Genomic DNA, 20,696 nt, shown 5'->3' on the forward strand with positions numbered 1-20,696 from the left:
AGAGCTGGTCTGGCTGCTGGAAGTCTCCTCTTCCCTTAGGGCTGTGCTACAGCATGGGTGGTCTCAGCAGTTGTCTATGCTGGTATCTGCCACTTCCTCTGGCTGTGCAAAGACAAGTCTGGGGTCTTGGTGTTGACACTTGCTGACTCCACACCGCCAGGGCTCAGGAACTCCCTCTGGTTGCTGGGGTGGGACCTGCTGGGACACCTCTCTTCTTGCACTAGTCTCCTGCCACCACAAGAGGGGGCCATTTCCCCAGTCTCCCGAGCTAAAAGGCTAGTGAAGCCCCACTTCTGGCTCCTCTATTCCAGAGTTTCCCTCAGGGCAGTATTCTCTGGGTGAGGAAGGGAGGGATGAGAGCTGTTTTACCTGGTCATTGTGGCTCCCAGAAGTTCAAGAAGGTGAGTTCCAAACCTTGAGACTGTGGGCTGAAAGCCTCAGGAGTAGCTGCTGTCATGGCTGCAGGCTCTACCCTTCTGTTTCCCATGGCTCCCCATAAAATTATTTTTCAGTTACAATCAATGGTAATTCCTGATTAATAGACCATTAAACATAATGCAGAGAAGTGGAGTCTCTAGGAAATTCTGTAGAAATCATGTTTGCTCATGTTTGATGTGCTAGCCCTTGAGATTCAATTGGAAGAGCACTGCACTTGAAGACACAAGGCCTAAAAGTAATGTATATTTCTGGTGTACTATCCCAATATCCAACCCTAAATCTCAAAACTCTATCCCTCAGAATTCTAGGAATACTCTGAGGGATTTTGTATCTCCTTTACTTCTACTGGCTTGAGCCCTACATTGACTGTTTTCTGACATCTCCAAGAGCCAATAACAATCATCTTGGTTCAGTGTTAACAACAAAATTGATTAGTTTTAAGAAATATATGTTTGATTTGAAGATATAGTAATAATATAAGCATAAAAATTCCCCATTACCTCCAATGCCTCAGGAAACACTCTCTTATACCAGTTTAGGACACTGGACTTAGCACAGTTTCTACATAACATTGATTCTTTCAAATTAACTTACAGATATGGTGTGATTATCAGATTAACTTTTATCTCAGCTACTGCTGGGCTGGGTCCTGAAGATCACTCCTTGCCCTTCTGGCCCCTGATGTTCAGCTGACTACAAAATTCATAAGCTAGGATGCTGGGACAATGGTATGCCTAGATGGTAGCATCCCCAGAATGTCTGGAAGCCCAGGCATTCACTCTTCTGACCTTTTTTAAATTCACAAGATCATAAGCATGAATATCTTCACCTAGAACAGAGAAGAACAAACACAGATGCCAAGGACTGAGGTTGGTTTCACTGCCTGAGAGAAGAGAAATCCCCCAAGGTCTCTCCCCTTACAACATTGTCTCTCATCTGACATCATAGGTAATGGAATCCAATAGATACAAAGAGTGCAGCTAAAGAGAAAATGGCTATTTTTAAAATGTCTCCACAATCAATCAAAAAGCCTTCTATTTACCATATCAGTAGTTGACTGGAACCAATTACAGGAAATGTCTCTCTAAGTCACTGCCATTACATATCATTAGGACTTTCCTGGAAGCAGGTTTCCTAGCCTCCTCTAAATGAGAATACACTGTCAGATGAATTCTACACATGGGCCTCTCCCCCTTATATAAGTTTGAATGTCTGCTCCACCTTTTCATAGTAGATGTGGAACACTGGTTAAGTCACTTCACTTTCATTCTATAAGCTTCAGTTTCTTCAGTTGTGAAAAGTTGTTGTGAATAAACAATTTTTAAAACAAGGACTTTATAAAAATGAAATCTATAAGAATAAACATTAAGCATCTACTATGTGCTAGGCACTGTGCTAATATAATAAGCTTACATTTATATAACACTTTGAGGCTTACAAAGCACTTTACATATATTGCCTCATTAAAACTTCAACACAACCCTGTGAAGTAGTAACTCCATTTCACAGATTAGGAAACTGAGGATGAGTTTAAGTGACTTGCCCAGAGTCACACAGTTAGGAAGGCTCTATCACAGAATTTGGACTTAGGTTTTCCTGACTCCAAGTCTTGCACTTTATTGATAGCACCATTGAGAGAGTGGGTATTATTTTATGGTAACAATTTTTATTATTTTACCTGATGGTAGTTCACCTAAATATCCTAAAAAAATTTGTACTCTACATGATCTTATAGATAAAGGAAATGTTATAACTATGGGATTGCTAAACCAGCAAATGAGAGGAATGCTAGTTTACCTTGATTTTAAGAAATATTTTTTAAAAATTTAAAATGTAACTTTTATTTATTTTTCCTTTAGTCTCAAAGGAAATTCTATGTTTTATAAAATGTTGCATAACCAAGGGAAATAAATTGCCACACTGACCATATTCATCACCTCATTATTAGGAAGTGGATAGCTTGTTTTTACCATGGAATCTCTGGAATCCTAGTTGGTCCTTATGTGATCAGAGTTTCTAAGTCTTTCAAAATTATTTGTCTTTACAACATTATTGTCATTGTATGAAACACTTTCCTGGTGTGGTTCATGTTATTCTCTATCTATTCAAATAAGGCTTATCAGGCTTCTCTGAAACCATCTGTTTCATAGTAACATAATGACATCATGACATTTACTCAAGTGAAACAAAAAGCAGGAATAGTCAAAATATTATCTGGTCCAGTTATAAACTTAGGTTGTATTCTCCAACCAATGCATGCAATAGGGAGAAGGGAGGAGGAGCAAGGGGCAGAGAGTGATCATACAGCAAAACTTAGTAGAGAGCTACAGAATTAGGTAAATTCACATGCCTGGAGTAAGTTACAGCTAGAAGGTATAAAAGTCAATGGTCTCTTATTTCCTCTCCTCCCCTTCTGCCTTTTTTTGGCTTCTCTGTTGTCCTACTAGAGAAAAGTGCTTTTCTGTCATTCTTGCATTTCTAAAGCTATGACAAGCTCTTTCAAGAAAGGAACAGCATTACACTCAAATCCATGAGGGATTTGTAATCTCTCCAACTGTAGATAGTATTAAAGGACAATATACCCCAACCAGTTCTTTACCTAAGAACAGTATTCATCTATCCTCCAATGATCTTTCAGCAACTGCAGTGCTTACTGGGTTTAGGAAGCTATCTCAGTTGTGTATTCTATTAGATGCTGTGGCTTCTTATGCTTCCAAACTTTGGTTTCTCATCTTCTAATGTCCTATACGTGCACAGATTCTAACATCTTAAATTAGGGTCCTTTTTTCTTCTGTATGAATAAACACAAAATTCACAGTTCTATCAGGTATAATAATATTTGGTTCATTTTATTTTTTGATGTTGGGTCTGCCTATCTTGCTAGAACTGGAAGCATGGCAGACACTCATGTCTGGTCCAACTGAAGACTGCCTTAGAATTGTTTTTTTAAAACAAGAATTGTTTTCCAAACTGGGCTGGTTCACCTCTTTTTAGGCAGCCTGATGGCCCTCCCAGTAGTTCACCATATCTTTGCCAGACTTTAGCAAGAGATGTGTTAGAGCCACCCAAGAGAGTCTGGTGAAAGTTGATAGTTAAATTTTCAGTGCAAGCCATTATATTTTTGACATTAGTAAATGCTATGATTCAGAGTTTGATTTATTTTGGTGATTGTTTTGACTCAAGAAAGAAAGTGAGGGAGAAAATGTCAATAATATAGATTAAATTTTAAAATGTATTTCATATGTACATACACATGTACATATATACATACATGAACACACACATGTTATATATATACATATACGTATGTATTGTGTCTATGTGTGTGTGTGTGTGTATTTGGAGAGCTATTGGTTAAAAATTTGCCATCACGATCTTGAGCACGCTCACACCACCATCTGACAGAATGGAAAGTAAGATTCAGGTTTTGAAAAGTTTTAGTTTTAAGAATTTTATTTGTTATACAGTATTTATGGTACTATGTTTCACATGTTATGAAAAGTAAATATTGTCTGAAATCATTTTTTATTAGAGATGTTATCACAAAAGGCCACAGAACTCTAGGGAATTACCAATGAGAAAAAGGTTTTTGCATGCTACCAATTTTATTTTTTGTACTACATTTTATGGGTTATTTCATGGTTACTGTGTTAGAAAAAGTCCATATTATCAGAATTAATGTTTTGTTTTAAAGAATTATATGCAGAAAAGTATATTTTCAGCAATCTCTAGTGAAAGATTACAGCGTTGGTTTTGTGTTTGTGTGTGTGGTTATAGGAATCTAACCCTCTATTTCCCATAGGTTCAATGTGTCAACATTAAGTGTTATTTTACTTTCATGCCTTTTTTCAACGAATGTTATCCCTATAAAAGGTGAGGATTGACTATACTTTGAAAAAAAATCAGAATATACTAATTGTTCATATGCTGCTCTTTACAATTTTTTGTATGTTTAGAAGAAAATATAAGGACTTAAAATGTATTTAAATCAGTGACTCTTAACCAAAATTTAATGGAAAATATAATAATGTCAAAAATTTGTTTAACAATATTTTAAACATTTTTAAAGAAAACAAAGTGTGTGTTGAGGTGTGGGTGTGTGTGTGTGTGTGTGTGTGTGTGTGTGTGTGACATGGGGAATGTATACATACAAAGGTGAATTTCATAAATGAGAAGGAATGATACAGTAGTGCAACAGGAAGTGCTCTCTCCAAGATACCATGCTGAGTCTCAATTATTAAAATGTTACTTGACTTTGATTTTGGTATTTGCTAGGCAGAAAGGAAAGAAATATAAACATGTATTTTATCTAGTCATTTGAAGAGCAAGTAGGGTCATTCTGGATAATGTAAGTCTCAAGAAAATATATTTAGTAGATCTTCATTTCTTCGCAACATCTACATTATGGTTTTTAAAAAGGAGTAAAATTGAATGGATAAAATCCATTTTCCCCAAATCTTTTTTTTTTCCTTTATGGACTTCAAAAGACAAATCTGAAGTAAACACTTTTGGTTTTGATGCTTTGTTTTTCAGATGCAAAAAGTCACTGTCTGCAGTTTACTCGACTGAATTTGAATAAAGCTTTCCTTGATATATTTAAACCAAAAATAAAAATCGTGTTGCTGTTGTACACAAGGGAAACTATAAGCTGCGCTCAGCCTCTTTTTACAAGGGATTTCATGCTTAATAATGAATTCAAACGCACCAAGAAAACAGTTTGGATTATTCATGGATATAGACCACTTGGCACATACCCAGTGTGGCTTCAAAAATTAGTTCAAGTCTTGCTCTCTTTAGAAGATATGAATGTAGTCATAGTTGATTGGAATCAGGGTGCTACAACTTTGCTTTATCCAAGAGCTATGCAAAGATGTTGGACAGTTGCTGAAATATTGAAACAGTATATTAAAAGGATGAGGGTAAGTTGGGAATTTGTTTACCTGAAACAATATGAAACAAAAGATGAATTGATGAAATTGTGTGTTAAGCAATATCATAAGTAAAATTTGAAAGAAGGAAAACTTGAATGAACTAAACTGTGGACAAATAAGGAAAGTGATTTACTGAGCTTCTATTTATCCTAAGGATAACATTAAAATAACATTATTTGACCAGGACCAAAATTAAAATGAAATGTTGCATTTAGAACTCTATTTACTAAAATAATGCTGAAATATGGCCTTTTTGGTAAAGAGCTTATGCTACAGGTTTAAAAAAATTGTCTCATAGAACAACTAAACATCACATATGACTGAATTACATTTTCTCTTTCTAAATTTTAATTTTTTACACATGTTAACTATCTTCCTCTCCCACTTTGCCACCCCCATCCCAACAAACCATATTAGAAATGAAAAGAAATGTAACCCTCAAAACAAAAATGTATGACTTAGCAAAAGAGATAGCTATATAACTATAGCTCATAATGAAAAATTGATGTATCATTTGTCATTATAAGTCTATCACTTCTCTAGCAGGAAATGGATAGTATGCTCAATCTTGAGCTTTTTGGAGTGATGCATTATCATTGCACTGATCAGAGTTTTAAAGTCTTTCAAAGTTTCTTTTCCCTAAAGGCTTTAAACCTAAGTTGCTTTTCTTACTAGCTATAACAGTAAGACAAGAAAAAGAAATTGAAGGAATAAGCATAGGCAAAGAGGAAGCAGAATTATTAGTTTCTGCAGATGATATGATGTTTTAGTTATAGAACCCTAGAGAGTCAACTAAAATACTAATTGAAACAATTGACAATTTCAGTGAAGTGGTAGAATACAAAATAAACTCATGCAGTTCATCAGTTTTTTCTCTATATAACCAACAAAATTTAGGAAGAAGAGATGGAATAATAAATTCCATTTGAATTAACTATAGACAGTTTCAAATACTTGCTTGTCTACCTGCTAAGACATGAGCATTATATGAACATATTCATAAAATATTCTTTCCTCCAATAAAGAGAAATCTAAATATTTGGAGAAATAATTCTTGCTCATGTGTAGGCTGGGAAAATATGATAGAAATGACAGTACTACCTAATTAACTTACTTACATTCCCTGACTCTCCAAACTATCAAAGGATTACTTTATAGAATTGGAAAAAAGAATAACAAAATTTTATGGTGGAACAAAATGCCCATCATATCAAGAGTTATTGTCCATTTGTTCAGTCATATCTGACTCTTAGTGAACCAGGGGACCACAACATGTCAGGGCCTCCTATTCTTTTCTATCTCATGAAGCCTATACAAGCTCATGACACTCTCTATCTGTCTCATCACCTGCCATCCCCTTTTATTGCCTTCAGTATTTTCCAACATCAGGGTCTTTTCCAATCATATCAAGAGAATCAATGGAAAAATGGATCTGGCAGTACCAGATCCCAAACTCTTCTGTACAGCTATAATCATGAAAACAATTTGGTACTCAATCAGAAACAGAGAGGTTGATCAGTAGAACAAATTATGTAGAGAAGCAAACGTAAATGAATGATTAATAAACCCAAAGATTCCAGATTATGGGATTAGAACTCACTTTTTGACAAAAACTGTTAGGAAAATGGGGAAAATAGTCTTATAGAAACTAAGTGTAGATGAACATCTGATGCCATGTACCAAGGTAAGTATCAAATGTGTGCATGATATAGACACAAAAGATGACACCACAAACAAATTAAAGAGCATGGGAAAAATTACCTATCAGATCTATGGATAGGGAAAGAATTCATGAAGAAAAAAAGATTCTCAGGAGGTAAAATGGAGGGTTTCGATTATATAAAATTTTGAAAAGTTTTTACAAAAGTGAAACTGACAGATAAAATTAAAGAGAAATCAGAATTTTAGGGAAAATATCTTTGCTTCAAGTTTTTCTGCTAAAGGTCTTATTTATGATACATATGGAATTGGTTAAAGTTTATAAGAATGACACATTCCTCAATTGATAAATAATCAAAGAATATGAATAGGCAATTTTCAGAGGAAGAAATGCAAGGTATCAATAGCCATGTGAAAAATTATTTAACTTACTAATAATTAGAGAAATGCCATTTAAAACAACTCTGAGGTATCACCACTCACCCATCAAATTAGCTAAATTGATGAAAAAGAAAAATGGCAAATTCTGGCAGGGGTCTGGGAAAACAAATATTTCAATACACTATTAGGGGACCTGTGAACTTGTCCAACCATTCTGGAAAGCAATTTACAACTACTGTACAAAACTACGTATAAAAGTTATTAAACTCTGAGCACTCTTTGACCCAGTTATATGACTGTTAAGTCTATGCTCTAATGGGATCAAAGAAAGAGAAAAATTATCCATATATACAAAAATATTTATAGGAACTTTTTCATGGTAGAAAGATTTGGAAATCCGTAAGGTGCCTATCAAGTGAGTAGTGACTTTACAAATTACGGTATATGAATGTGATAGAATACTAGTGTGCTATAAAAATAAGAAAGAGGATGATTTTTTAAAAATACAACTAGAAGAATTAGACATATGGATGAAAAGCTAAGTAAGCATAATCAAGAGAACATTTTATTCAATAATAATAATATTGTAAAGATAATCACCTTCAAAAGACAGAAGAACCCCAATTGATTCAATTGGTCTATGATTAACAGATTCTGTTCTCTTCCTTTCTTTGAAAATCAAAAGAAACTTTGTACTTTTCTAGTCCTTCAATATCTCTCTCATTCTATATTATCTTTTACATATCACACATTTTGGCTTACCTATTACTCTTGCCAGTTCCTTTAGTACCTGATGATGTAGAACGTCAGAGTCAGATGACAGGAATTCATCAAATACAGCTAAGTATCTCTTAGCACTGTCTTACATTGACTGGTCATGAACTCTCTTAGCCATTTTTGCCCTAGTGCTTCCAATATAAAGATCTTTCTACTTTTAGATTAAACAGAATCAAAATAAAAATGGAGAATTTTTGCTTTTTCCTTCACATTTTTTTTAATAGTTACAGATACATAGCATTTATAGAGAAAAACAATTCTCAAACATTTTTGGTCTCAGGGCACCTTTACAGTATGAAATATCACTGAGGATTTCCTCAAAGAGTTTTTTGTTTATGTGAGTTATATTTTTGATATTTGCTATATTAGAAGTTCAGAAATCTTAGTATCATTGTGACTAGCATAGAGCTCATGGAAACTTGGAAAGTGTCTGGGGAGATCCTAGACCACAATTTGAGAATCACTGATATATAGACTATTATGGTTTATGAAATATTATACATATATTATCTCATTTCATCCTCAATATAACCCTGTGAGATAAGTCAACAAACATTTATTGAATGCCTACTATGTGCCAGGCACAGTGCTAAGGGTTATGCCCTATTACCTTGTTTGTCACCGCTTCAAAGACTATACCACAATTTGACATTCATTCACCATTATAATATCTCATATTTCCAGCTTCTTTATGTATATTCTTTAAATCTAGGCTTTTAAAAATTAATTCAAATTTAAATTCAATTTTATTTTTATCTCTGAATTCTTGCCCTCCTCCTACTCCTTCCCTTTCCTATAAAAACCAAGAAAAGCAATATCCATTATTAACATATACATGGAAAAAAAAACAAATCGCCACACTAGCCATATTTTTAAAAATCCAAATATATGCCCAAATCTGCATTAAGTTCATCACTTATCAGGGTGGAGGTGTGTAACTTGTTTAATAATGAGTCCTTTGGAATATGGGAGCCAAGATGGCAGCTGGAAAGCAGGGACTAGCGTGAGCTCCCTGCCGAGTCCCTCCAAAAACCTATAAAAAATGGCTCTGAACCAATTCTAGAACTGCAGAACCCACAAAACATCAGAGGGAAGCAGGGCTCCAGCCCAGGACAGCCTGGATGGTCTCTGGGTGAGGTATATGCCACACAGAGCTGGGAGCTGGGAGCTGGGAGCTGGGAGCTGGGAGCTGGGAGCTGGGAGCGGAGCAGAGCCCAGCATGAGCGGCTTGGACAAACCAGACTAGAAGCTGGGCGGATCGGGCCCTAGCGCCCTGAATCAGTGAGCTGCAGCAGTTACCAGACTTCTCAACCCACAAACACCAAAGACAGTGGAAAAAGTTAGTGGGAAAAGCTTCGGGAATGGAAGAAGTTGGAGATTCGGCCACCGCCCCCGGGGCAGCAGAGGTGGGGCAGCTGCTGTTACTTCTGGCCCCAGGCCCACCTGGTGGGAGGAATTAAGTGATGGATCAGAGCAGGAGTGCACAGACTGCTGAAGATCTAAGCCCAGTCCGGGTTGGGGGTTCTTGGGGAAGGAGGAGTGCTGGTGTGGCAGAGCTGGCACCTCCCCCCCAAACGTGGAACATAGAACTCTTTAGTCTACAAGCAGTCATACCCCGACGAAAAACTCAAGGGTCAAGTTAGTTGGTTGGGAATATGGTCAGGCAGTGAAAACACACCCAGATTCAGTCTCAGACTTTGGATTCTTTCGTTGGTGACAAAGAAGACCAAAACATGCATCCAGAAGAAGTCAACAAAGTGCAAAAGCCTACACCAAAAGCCTCCAAGAAAAACATGAACTGGTCTCAGGCCATGGAAGAGCTCAAAAAGGATTTGTAAAAGCAACTTAGAGAAGTAGAGGAAAAATTGGGAAGAGAAATGAGAAGGATATGAGAAAACCATGAAAAACAAGTCAATGACTTGCTAAAGGAGACCCAAAAAATACTGAAAAATACACTGAAGAAAACATGGACTAACTCAAATTGCAAAAGAGCTCCAAAAAGCCAATGAGGAGAAGAATGTCTTGAAAGGCAGAATTAGCCAAATGGAAAAGGAGGTCCAAAAGACCACTGAAGAAAATACTACCTTAAAAATTAGATTGGAGCAAGTGGAAGCTAGTGACTTTATGAGAAAGCAAGATATTGTAAAACAGAACCAAAGGAATGAAAAAGTGGATGACAATGTGAAATATCTCAATGGAGAAACCACTGACCTGGAAAAATAGATCCGGGAGAGATAATTTAAAAATTATTGGACTACCTGAAAGCCATGATCAAAAAAAGAGCCTAGATATCATCTTTCAAGAAATTATCAAGGAGAACTGCCCTGATATTCTAGAGCCACAGAGCAAAATAGAAATTGAAAGAATCCACAGATTGCCTCCTCAAATAGATCCCAAAAAGAAATCTCCTAGGAATATTGTCACCAAATTCCAGAGCTCCCAGATCAAGGAGAAAATACTGCAAGCAGCCAGAAAGAAATGATTTGAGTATTGTGGAAACACAATCAGAATAATCCAAGATCTGGCAGCTTCTACATTAAGAGATTGAAGGGCTTAGAATACGATATTCCGGAGGTCAATGGAGCTAGGATTAAAACCAAGAATCACTTACCCAGCAAAACTGAGTATCATGCTCCAAGGCAAAATATGGATTTTCAATAAAATAGAGGACTTTCAAGATTTCTCAGTGAAAAGACCAGAGCTGAATAGAAAATTTGACTTTCAAACACAAGAATCAAGAGAAGCATGAAAAGGTAAACAAGAAAGAGAAATCATAAGGGACTTACTAAAGTTGAACTGTTTCGTTTACATTCCTACATAGAAAGATGATGTGTATGATTCATGAGACTTCAATATCATGGTAGCTGAAAGGAATATGCATATATATATATATGTTTATGTGTATATATATATATAATAAGTGAATGTGCGTGTATATATATATATATATGTATGTGTATACATACATACATACATATATATATATGGAGAGAGAGAGAGAGAGAGAGAGAGAGGACACAGGGTGAGTTGAAGATTAAGGGAAGATATCTAAAAGAAATAAAATCAAATTAAGGGATGAGAGAGGAATATATTGAGAGAGGGAGATAGTTAGAGACAGAATAGGGTGGATTATCTCGCATAAAGGTGGTGAGAGGAAGCAGTTCTGTGGGAGGAGGGGAGAGGGCAGGTGAGGGGGGAATGAGTGAATCTTGCTCTCATCAAATTCGACCTGAGGAGGGAATACCATACATACTCAATTGGGTATCTTACCCCACAGGAAAGAAGAGGGAAGAAGATAAAAAAAGGGGAGAATGGTGGAGGGGAGGGCAAATGGGGGTGGAGGTAATCAAAAACAAACACTTTTGAAAGGGGACAGGGTCAAGGGAGAAAATTCAATAAAGGGGGATGGGTTGGGAAGGAGCAAAATATAGTTAGTCTTTCACAACATGAGTATTGTGGAAGGGTTATACATAATGATACACATGTGGCCTATGTTGAATTGCTTGACTTCTTAGGGAGGGTGTGTGGGAAGGGAAGAGGGGAGAGAATTTGGAACTCAAAGTTTTAAAAATAGATGTTCAAAAACAACAAAAAAATGTTTTTGCATGCAACTAGAAAATAAGATACACAGGCAATGGGGCGTAGAAATTTATCTTGCCCTATAAGAAAGGAAGGGAAAAGGGGATGCGAGGGGAGTAGGGTGACAGAAGGGAGGGCTGACTGGGGAACAGGGCAACCAGAATATACGTCATCTGGAGTGGGGGAGAGGGTAGAAATGGGGAGAAAATTTGTAATTCAAACTCTTGTGAAAATCAATGCTGAAAACTAAATATGTTAAATAAAAAAAATGAGTCCTTTGGAGTTTTGGTTGGTCCCTGCTTTGATCAGAGCTCCCAAGTCATTCAAAGTTTTGCTTTTTCTTCATAATATTCTACAAATTTTCTCCTGGTTTTAATTCACTTCATTTTGCACCCATTCATCCAAGTTTTCTCGGGTTTTTCTGACTTATCTAACAATTCTTCATGTCTTGCAATACAACAAATTGTATTCTTTCAACTTCATACACCAAACCTTGTTTGGCTGCTCCCTAAATATTCCAAATATTTGCTACCACCTAAAGAGGTACTATAATCATTTTTTTTAATTCTGAATCCTTTTCTTCTTTAGTCTCTTTGGAGCATAAAGCTAGTAGCTGCATCATTGGGTCAAAGGATATGTATAAACTAGTAGCATCAGGGGCATAGTTCTAAATTCCTTTATAAAATATTAGGCAGTTTAACAGCTCTAGGAACCGGGCTTTAATGTTCCTGTTTTCCCATAGACTTACCAGTATTTGTTGATTTCTTTTTTTGCTGTTAATTTTTCCAATGTGATGGTTTTGAGTCTGTACCTTAGAGTCATTTAAGTGTGCATTTCTCTGATATTAGTGATTTAGATCATTTTGTATGGCTGTTGATAGTTTTAATTTCTTCTTCTGAAAACTGCCTATTCATATCTTTTGACCATTTAACAACTGGGGAATGGTTTTTTCTTATAAATTTAACTCAGTTCCCTATATATCTTAGAAATGAGACCATTATCTGAGAAACTTTCTGTGAAGATTTTCCCCAATCTCCTCCTTTTCTAATTTTGACCGTATTGATTTTATTTGTGCAAAAAAAATTAATTTTATGTAATCAAGATTGTTTTATTTCCTATGAAGCTCTCTTGTTTGGTCATGAACTTTTATAGTACTCACAAATATGACAGGGAATTTATTGCCCATTCCTCAAATTTGTTTGTGGTATCACTCTTTGTGCATAAATCATGGACCTATTTGTTTACACTGCAAGATGCTGGTCTCTACATAGTTTCTGCCCGACTGTTTCCCCATTTTTTTGAATGGGCTTTGTTGAATAATGAGTTCTTGCCCCAGTGGCTGGGATCTTTGAAATATACATGATGTTACTGTGCTCACTTACTTCAGTAGATTGTGTATCTAAACTGTTCCATTGATCAACTTCTCTACTTATGATGAAGTTCCACATCATACTAGGCTCCCTTCCTTTCCATTTTTTATTTGTTCCTTGATAATTTTGATCTTTTATTCACCCATATAATTTTTTTATTATTTTTTCTACTTCTATGTATTAATCCTTTGGTAGTTTGGTTGATATGGCACTAAACAAGTAAATTAATTTAGACAGTATTGTCATTTTGATTACATTGATTCATTCTCCCTGTGAGCAATTAGTATTTCTTCATTTATTTAGAAGTCTTTATGTGAGAAATGCTTTGTAATTGTGTTCCCATATTTCTTGTCATATAGACTAGTCCGTATTTGATATTTTCTCTACCTAACTCAATAGGAATTTCTCTCTTGCTGTTATATGTTTAGTGATATATGACACAGTTTTATTTTATATCCTGCACCTTGGCTGACTGATTCAATTACTTTTTAGAGGATTCTCTAAATATCCTGTCCTATCATTTGCAAAAAGTCACACATTTAGGGGCAGCTAGGCAGCACAGTGAGTAGAGCCCCGACCCTGGAGTCAGGAGGACCTGAGTTCAAATCCAGCCTCAGACACATGACACACTTACTAGGTGTGTGACCTTGGGCAAGTCACTTAACCCCAATTGCCCTGTCTTCCCCCCTCCAAAAAATTATTTTTTCTTTGCCTATACTCATTCCCTCAATTTCTTTTTTTCTTGTGTTATTACTATAGCCAACATATTTAGCTCTATAATGACAGATATGATATGACTGACAAGTATGATAGAAGATTAAGGGCTGAAACATCCTAGGTTGCTAGTGAAAATGACATTGATATAGCTCACTATGGGAGTAAAAATTAGGTAGAGAGGCAAGGATGTTAGAAAAGAGAATATTGGGAAGCAAAAGAGCTCATGGCTGTGAAGAAGGAAAAACAAATCCAGGAAGGTTACAGGGCCTGATCTAGGTGGAAGTATTAGAAGGGTCACAAGGGAATTTGAAAGATTGAGAGCTTAAAGGTAGAACTCTTTTGAATACAATGCTGATGGTGGCTGAAGTGGTATACAACAAAGATGCTAGGAAATTGAAAGAGTGGGTATTAATAGATAGACGTGACAAGAGGTGCTATGATGTTGTAACTTGTATTTGGAATTAAAATGGAAAAGTGATGGGCATTTAAGCCTTGAAACTTGAGACTTTTTTTTTACCAAACTGTATATCTTAGTATATATAAATCATAATGATACATTTTTAATTACAGAAATACGGAATTTCTCCTCAGTCTTTTCATTTCATAGGAATGAGCCTTGGGGCTCATATAGCAGGATATGTTGGAAGCCACTTTAAAGGTCTAATTGGGAGAATTACTGGTAAGTAATTTAAATGGAATTGCTAATAAAAGCACACCTTTAAACACCAAGAGTTATTTCATTTATTGTTCAACAGGTACATTTTAAAATAAGGGCACAAACATTGCAATTTATTGTCTCAATTGTTTTTCATGAAAGGACTTTTTGAAAATTAAAAGTTGTCCATATTTTAAGTGAGCCTTGCTACCTGACAAGTAAATCCTACCTGTAGCAAAAGCAAAAAGCAGTAAACAAAAGAGAGCATTATATTTGTAAAATACTGTGCCAAATTTTCAGGCTACTGCTATTTAGATAAATATGGGAATAAATCTGGGCCTTTAAACAAATGAACACACATGAAAAGCATGTTATTAACAATGCAAGCTAATGTAGCTAATTCTTATATACTTTCTTTTAAGCTAATACTAAAGCTTCAATAATAAATGCTTATTGATTGAATAATCACACCTCCACTGTACCCCCACCTCCCCGCCAACACCACTACAATGTGATACCTTGGTAGATTGTTTTCATAAGCTGCTGTGGTTAAAAAATAGTAATCATCTAGGTTTCAACCTTTATTCAGGTAATGAGCTTCTCTCAACTGAATTGGGGGACTCTGAAACAGTCCATGTTGAGGCCTGTACTCAAAACTCTTTTCAGCTTGGTAAGATATTACAGAGGTTATAATCAACTATAGACATTCTGTGAATGCAGGGTTATCTTCGTGTCATGATGAGATATCAAAGCAGGATCTTTCAGGATGACAGCACTTACTGAACTCACAGAATCATAGTTTTAAAGTTGAAAGGATCCTTAGAGGTCATCAAGTTCATTTTCTTCATTTTACAAATGAATATTTGAATGAATGAAGCACTTACTATGTGCAAAAGGAGACAAATAGAAAAATAAGACACTCCCCACTCTCAAGGAGCTCACATTCTAATGGGGATGACAACACATTGAGGAGCTAAGTGACATAATGGATAAATTATTGGCCCTGGAGTCAAAGAGACCCTAGTTAAAATTATGTGACCTTGGGCACGTATCCTTTGCTTTGACTGGAAGCTCTGTGATTTGTCTATAATATTCCTGGGAGTTTTCATTTGGGGATTTCTTTCAGGTGGTGATTAGCCAATTCTTTCAATTTTTATTTTGCCCTCTGGTTCTAAGATATCAGGGCAATTTTCTTAATAATTAATCGAAATATGATGTCTAGGCTCTTTTATAATCATGACTTTCCAGAAATAAAATAATTTTAAAAATTATTTCTCCTTGATCTATTTTCCAGGTCAGTTTTTTCCAATGAGTTTTTTCATTTCAGTTTTTTCCAGTTTTTTCCAGTATAGTTCATATATTTTTATTCTTTTGATTTTCTCTTAAGGCTTTTGTATAAATAAAATTAATTCTATATTAGAAGGAAATAGGGAAGAAAATTTTACAGTTTTTTCTACTAAAGGCCTCATTTTTCAAATTAACTGAGCCACATTTATAAAAAGAAGAGCCATTCCCAATTTTTATTTTTTTAGTATTTTATTTTTCCCAGTTACCTGTCAAGAAAATTTTTATATTCATTTCCACAAGATTTTAAATTCTAAGTTTTTCTCCATCCCTCCCTCCCTATTCTCCTCTCTTATGAAAGTGGTAGGCATTTTGATACAGTTTAAACATGTGCTAACATGTAAAAATGTTTCCATGTTAAAAAATTTCACAGTTGTGAAGGAAGAAACAGGTAAAAAAAATGAGAAAGAATAAAGTAAGTAGAGAAAATATGCTTCAATTTGCATTCAGAGTCCATCACTTCTTTATCTGGATATGGACAGCATTTTCCTTTATGAGTTCTTTGTATTTGTCTTGGATCATTGTCTTGTTGTAAAGAGTTGAGTCATTCATAGTTGATCATCACACAATGTTGTTGATACCATGTACAATGTTTTCCTGGTTCTGCTCATTTCACTTTGCATCAGTTCATACAAGTCTCTCCAGGATTTTCTAAAAATCTACCTGTTCATTGTTTCTTATTGCACAATAGTATTCCATTACATTCATATACCACAGCTTCTTCAGCCATTCCCCTTTACCCCAATTTTTAAATGATCAAAGGATACGAACACATAGCTTCCAGGAGAAATTAAAGCTCTCAATAATCACATAAAATGCTCTAAATTACTACTGATTAGAGAAATGCAAATTAAAACAACTTTAAAATATCACCTCATACCTGGCAGATTAGCCAATATGACAGAAAAAAGAAAGTGACAAATACTGGAGGGAATGTGATAAATTTGGGACAGCAATGTACTGTTGGAGTTGTGAACTAGTCTAACCATTCTGAAGAATAATTTGGAACTATGTCCAAAGGGCTATCAAACTGTACATACCCTTTGACCTAGAAATACCACTACTAGGTCTGTATCCCAAAGAGATAAAAAAGGAAAAGGAAAATACAAAATATTTGTACAAAAATATTTATAGCAGCTCTTTTTGTGCTGGCAAAGAACTGGAAACCAGGGTGAGGACTATCATTTGGGAATGGCTTAACAAGTTGTGGTATATGATTATGATGGAATGCTATTGTGTCATAAGAAATGACCACCAGTATGGTTTCAGAAAAACCTAAGAAAACTTATATGAACTTATTCAAAGTGAAGTGAGGAGAACCAGAAGATTGTATGTATTAATAGCAATATTGTAAGGATGAACTGTGAAAGATTTTGGTACTCTGATCAAGACAATGACGTAAGACAATTCCAAAGGACAGATGATGTAAAATCCTATCTACCTCCAGAGAGAGAAGTGATGAATTCTGAATGCACATTGAAGCATGCTTTTTAAACTTTCTTTATTTTTCTTCTCATTAAGTCTCTTTTTCAATATGTCTAATATGGAAATATGTTTTGCGTGACTTCACATGTATCATTTACATCAAGTTGCTTGCCTTCTCAAGTTGCAGGGGGAGGTTAGTGAGGGAGAGAGAGAACTTGGAACTCAAAATTTTAAAAATTAATGTTTTTACATGTAATTGGAAAATATTTAATGAATTAAAATATATTTTAAAAATTAAGTATATCATTCAGGAAATACATTATTGGAAAAAGTACCATGGTTGTAGTAAGAATAAGAGAAAACAGATGAACTGCAAAAGTTGAGCAAAGATACATGCAAAAATATCATAAGACCTAGATTAAGACCTCCAAGACATTAGGGTGGTCCTTTTAGAAGTACTATGTGACAGCACAGACAAGGATGAGAAGAAGTAGATGGATGATGATCTATAAAATAGCAAAAAGAGAAGGATCATAGAAGAAACAGCACTACTCCTTGCTGTAGATGGAACAATGATAAGAAAAGACAAAAAAAAAGAATATTTACATAGTTCTTATTTTTATTTTAGTTTTCTTCCAAGAAGAATGAGTTTTAAATTGGAATGATCAGACTAAAAATGGTTAATAGGATGTTGATATGTAAGTAAGGAAATAAGAGAATTCCTCAGTTGTCCTTTATGAGTTCTAGTCACCTGGACCAGATGAACTACATACCCAGGTATAGAAAGGACTAGCAGATGTGATTCTTGGCACACTGTCAGAGATGCTTGAAAGATTACAAAAAAAATAGAGAGTACTGTAAGTACTATAAGACTGGAGATAAGGAAATATAGCTTCAGTTTTCAAAGGAAAGACTATATCAGTGAGTTTGACTTCACTTCTTGGTAAAATTCTAGAATGGATCATTATAGAGATAGTCAGTGGGTGTTTAAGAACAGCCAGAAGACTCATCAAGAACAAGTGATGCTATAGTAGCCTCATTGCTTTTCTTTTATTAACAGGACTACTAGAGGGGCAGCTAGGTAGCACAGTGTATCAAGCACCAGTCCAGAAGTCAGGAGGACCTGAGTTCAAATCTAGCTTCAGACGTTTACTAGCTGTATGACCTGAGCCAAGTCATTTAACCTTGATTCCTCAAACAAATGAAACAAAACAAAATAAAAAACCCAAGGCTACTAGACTGGTAGATCAGTAAAATGCTATAGATGTTCTTTAGCTGATTCTAGCAAAATATCTGGCAATTTTTCAGTATTCTTGGTGGGAATATATAGGCTAGTTGAAATCATCTCAGTTGGATTTTAAACTGATTCAATTGCCAGACCCCCAAAACAGCTGTTAATCATTTGATATCAGTTTGGAAGAAGGATTCCAGAGTATTGTCCAAAGGATTTAGGTTAGTCCTTGTGCTGTTTGATATTTTATTTTAATAATTTTGGCAAAGGCATAAGTACTTACAAAATTGAAGATGGCAAAACTGGCAGAGATAGCGAGCACACTGGAATGCAGTCAGAATTCAAAAGAGATCATTGGATTGAATCTAATTTTCAAAATTTGTAAGAGTTACAGTTAAATTATTATAATTAAATTCAAAAAGATGAACTTTGCTAGTACAAAATTGAGGAGGCTAGGTGGGTCAGCATTTTGTCTGAAAAAGATACGAAGTAGGTTGGCAAAGTCGAAAGATTGTTGAATTTGCCCCCCTAAGACTAGGGATGAAACCCCTTTCCCTTTAGTTGACCTGAGATATATTAGGTTTTGTAAAAGGAATTTTCTCACAACTAAAGAAAATAACATAAAACAAAATAATCATTCAACAAATATTTATTAAGAGCCTTGGACACATTACTAATAATTCAAAGAATGTATGGGTTTTGTGCTAATCTGTCATTTATCTAGCTACAGAGGGACAGGACAGCTCTCAAGACTCTAAACATCTACTGGGCCTGCTCCTACCACATATGCTGTGTTCTTTCCTAAGGAAGGAAAGGATATGAAACCTTGGTCATTTCCAAACACATTTACCAACTGCCTTAGCTAACCTTCACCACCAGTTTCCAGCACCAGTGGTAATGGTGTCCTAGATTTTCAAATCTCCACTTAACTTTACCGGATCAGACTAAGGTCAGCCAGTAAGTGAGATAAATCCCACTTTCAAATGCTTCTTTAGGAAAATCACTTATTTATCCAACTCCAACATGTTTTTGTGTCTAATGTTAGTCTTCTCTAGCATGGGGGAGGGATGGGAGGGGAGGGAAGGAAAAACATTTACGTGATAATTTTGTTGTATATTTGAAAGGAATAGCAAGTTGTGAATTGGAGATTTTCAGTTTCATATGCAATCATCTTTTTTATTTTATTATATTATGGAAATGTTTGTTTTATTCCATAAACTAAAAATAAAATTAAAAGAGAAAAGCAATAGAAAGTTAACATCTCAATGCTGTTTTTGGTAATCAAGTAGGCAAGGTGATTTTTAAAATCAACTTCACAGGGAGCTAATAACAAGATCATTTATAGGGTGAAGTTATTCATTCCACATTTTATTTTCCCTTTTAAAGACATTATCAGTAAGGCTTAATCTCAAAATGAAAAGTTGCCTGACTAGTATTCAACTGCCCATTCTCATGAGCATTGAAGTCAAACTTGACTTTTAGAAAGCTAACTTCTTTCTTGCATTTCAGGCCTTGACCCAGCAGGACCAGGTTTCAATCATGTGCCAATAAAAATGAGATTAGATTATACAGATGCACAATTTGTTGATGTCATCCATTCTGATGCTGATGGTAATAACTTGATTATTTTTCATATCCTTTGAAAGTGAATTGAAAGGGAAACAGTTGGAGATATGAAAAATGAAAAGATACAAAAGAGACTTGGTGGGTGAATTGAAATTTAATCTGTTCTTCCAGGGTTAAATCGGCATACCATGACACCCCTCCCCTTCTGAGTACAAGGACCATCTCATTTTTTATTTTTACATTGCCAATACCCAGAACAGTGCCTCACTCAAAATAAATGCTTAATAAAAGTACTGATCTGAATTGAATTTTAGCTGTCTTAGAAGCTATTTATGATTACCATTCATTCTAATAACACTCATCTACTTTAGAAAATGTTTAACTTCATCTATAAACTTCTAGGATCCCTGTAAACTTCCCATGCTCAATTATGTATAAAGATATTAAGTAAGACTATGCCTAGCAACAATCCCTGAGAAGTTTCACTCTTTACACTGCTCCATAAAGAGAAGTACTTACTGGTTCATCCCTATTCTTTGTTTACTGTGTTCATGTGAGCTGCACATCTATGACAATATCCTGTCCTCTTGCCTAAATCTCGTGACTCAAATTTTCAATAGTCT

The 20,696-nt window shown here is 35.3% G+C and overlaps 1 protein-coding gene across 1 annotated transcript in view; it reads left to right on the forward strand.

Annotated features, from left to right (window-relative positions):
- LOC118837226 (lipase member I-like) overlaps window positions 1-20,696 on the forward strand; it is a 52,096-nt gene that overhangs the window by 21,852 nt on the left and 9,548 nt on the right. The window contains exons 2-4 of the mRNA XM_036744154.1: window positions 4,972-5,357; window positions 14,423-14,531; window positions 20,017-20,118. Of these exons, the coding sequence (XP_036600049.1) occupies window positions 4,972-5,357; window positions 14,423-14,531; window positions 20,017-20,118 (597 nt within the window). The remainder of the gene's footprint in view (window positions 1-4,971; window positions 5,358-14,422; window positions 14,532-20,016; window positions 20,119-20,696) is intronic.

This window comes from Trichosurus vulpecula, chromosome 2, assembly GCF_011100635.1.
Source record: "Trichosurus vulpecula isolate mTriVul1 chromosome 2, mTriVul1.pri, whole genome shotgun sequence".
NCBI classification, from domain to species: domain Eukaryota; kingdom Metazoa; phylum Chordata; class Mammalia; order Diprotodontia; family Phalangeridae; genus Trichosurus; species Trichosurus vulpecula.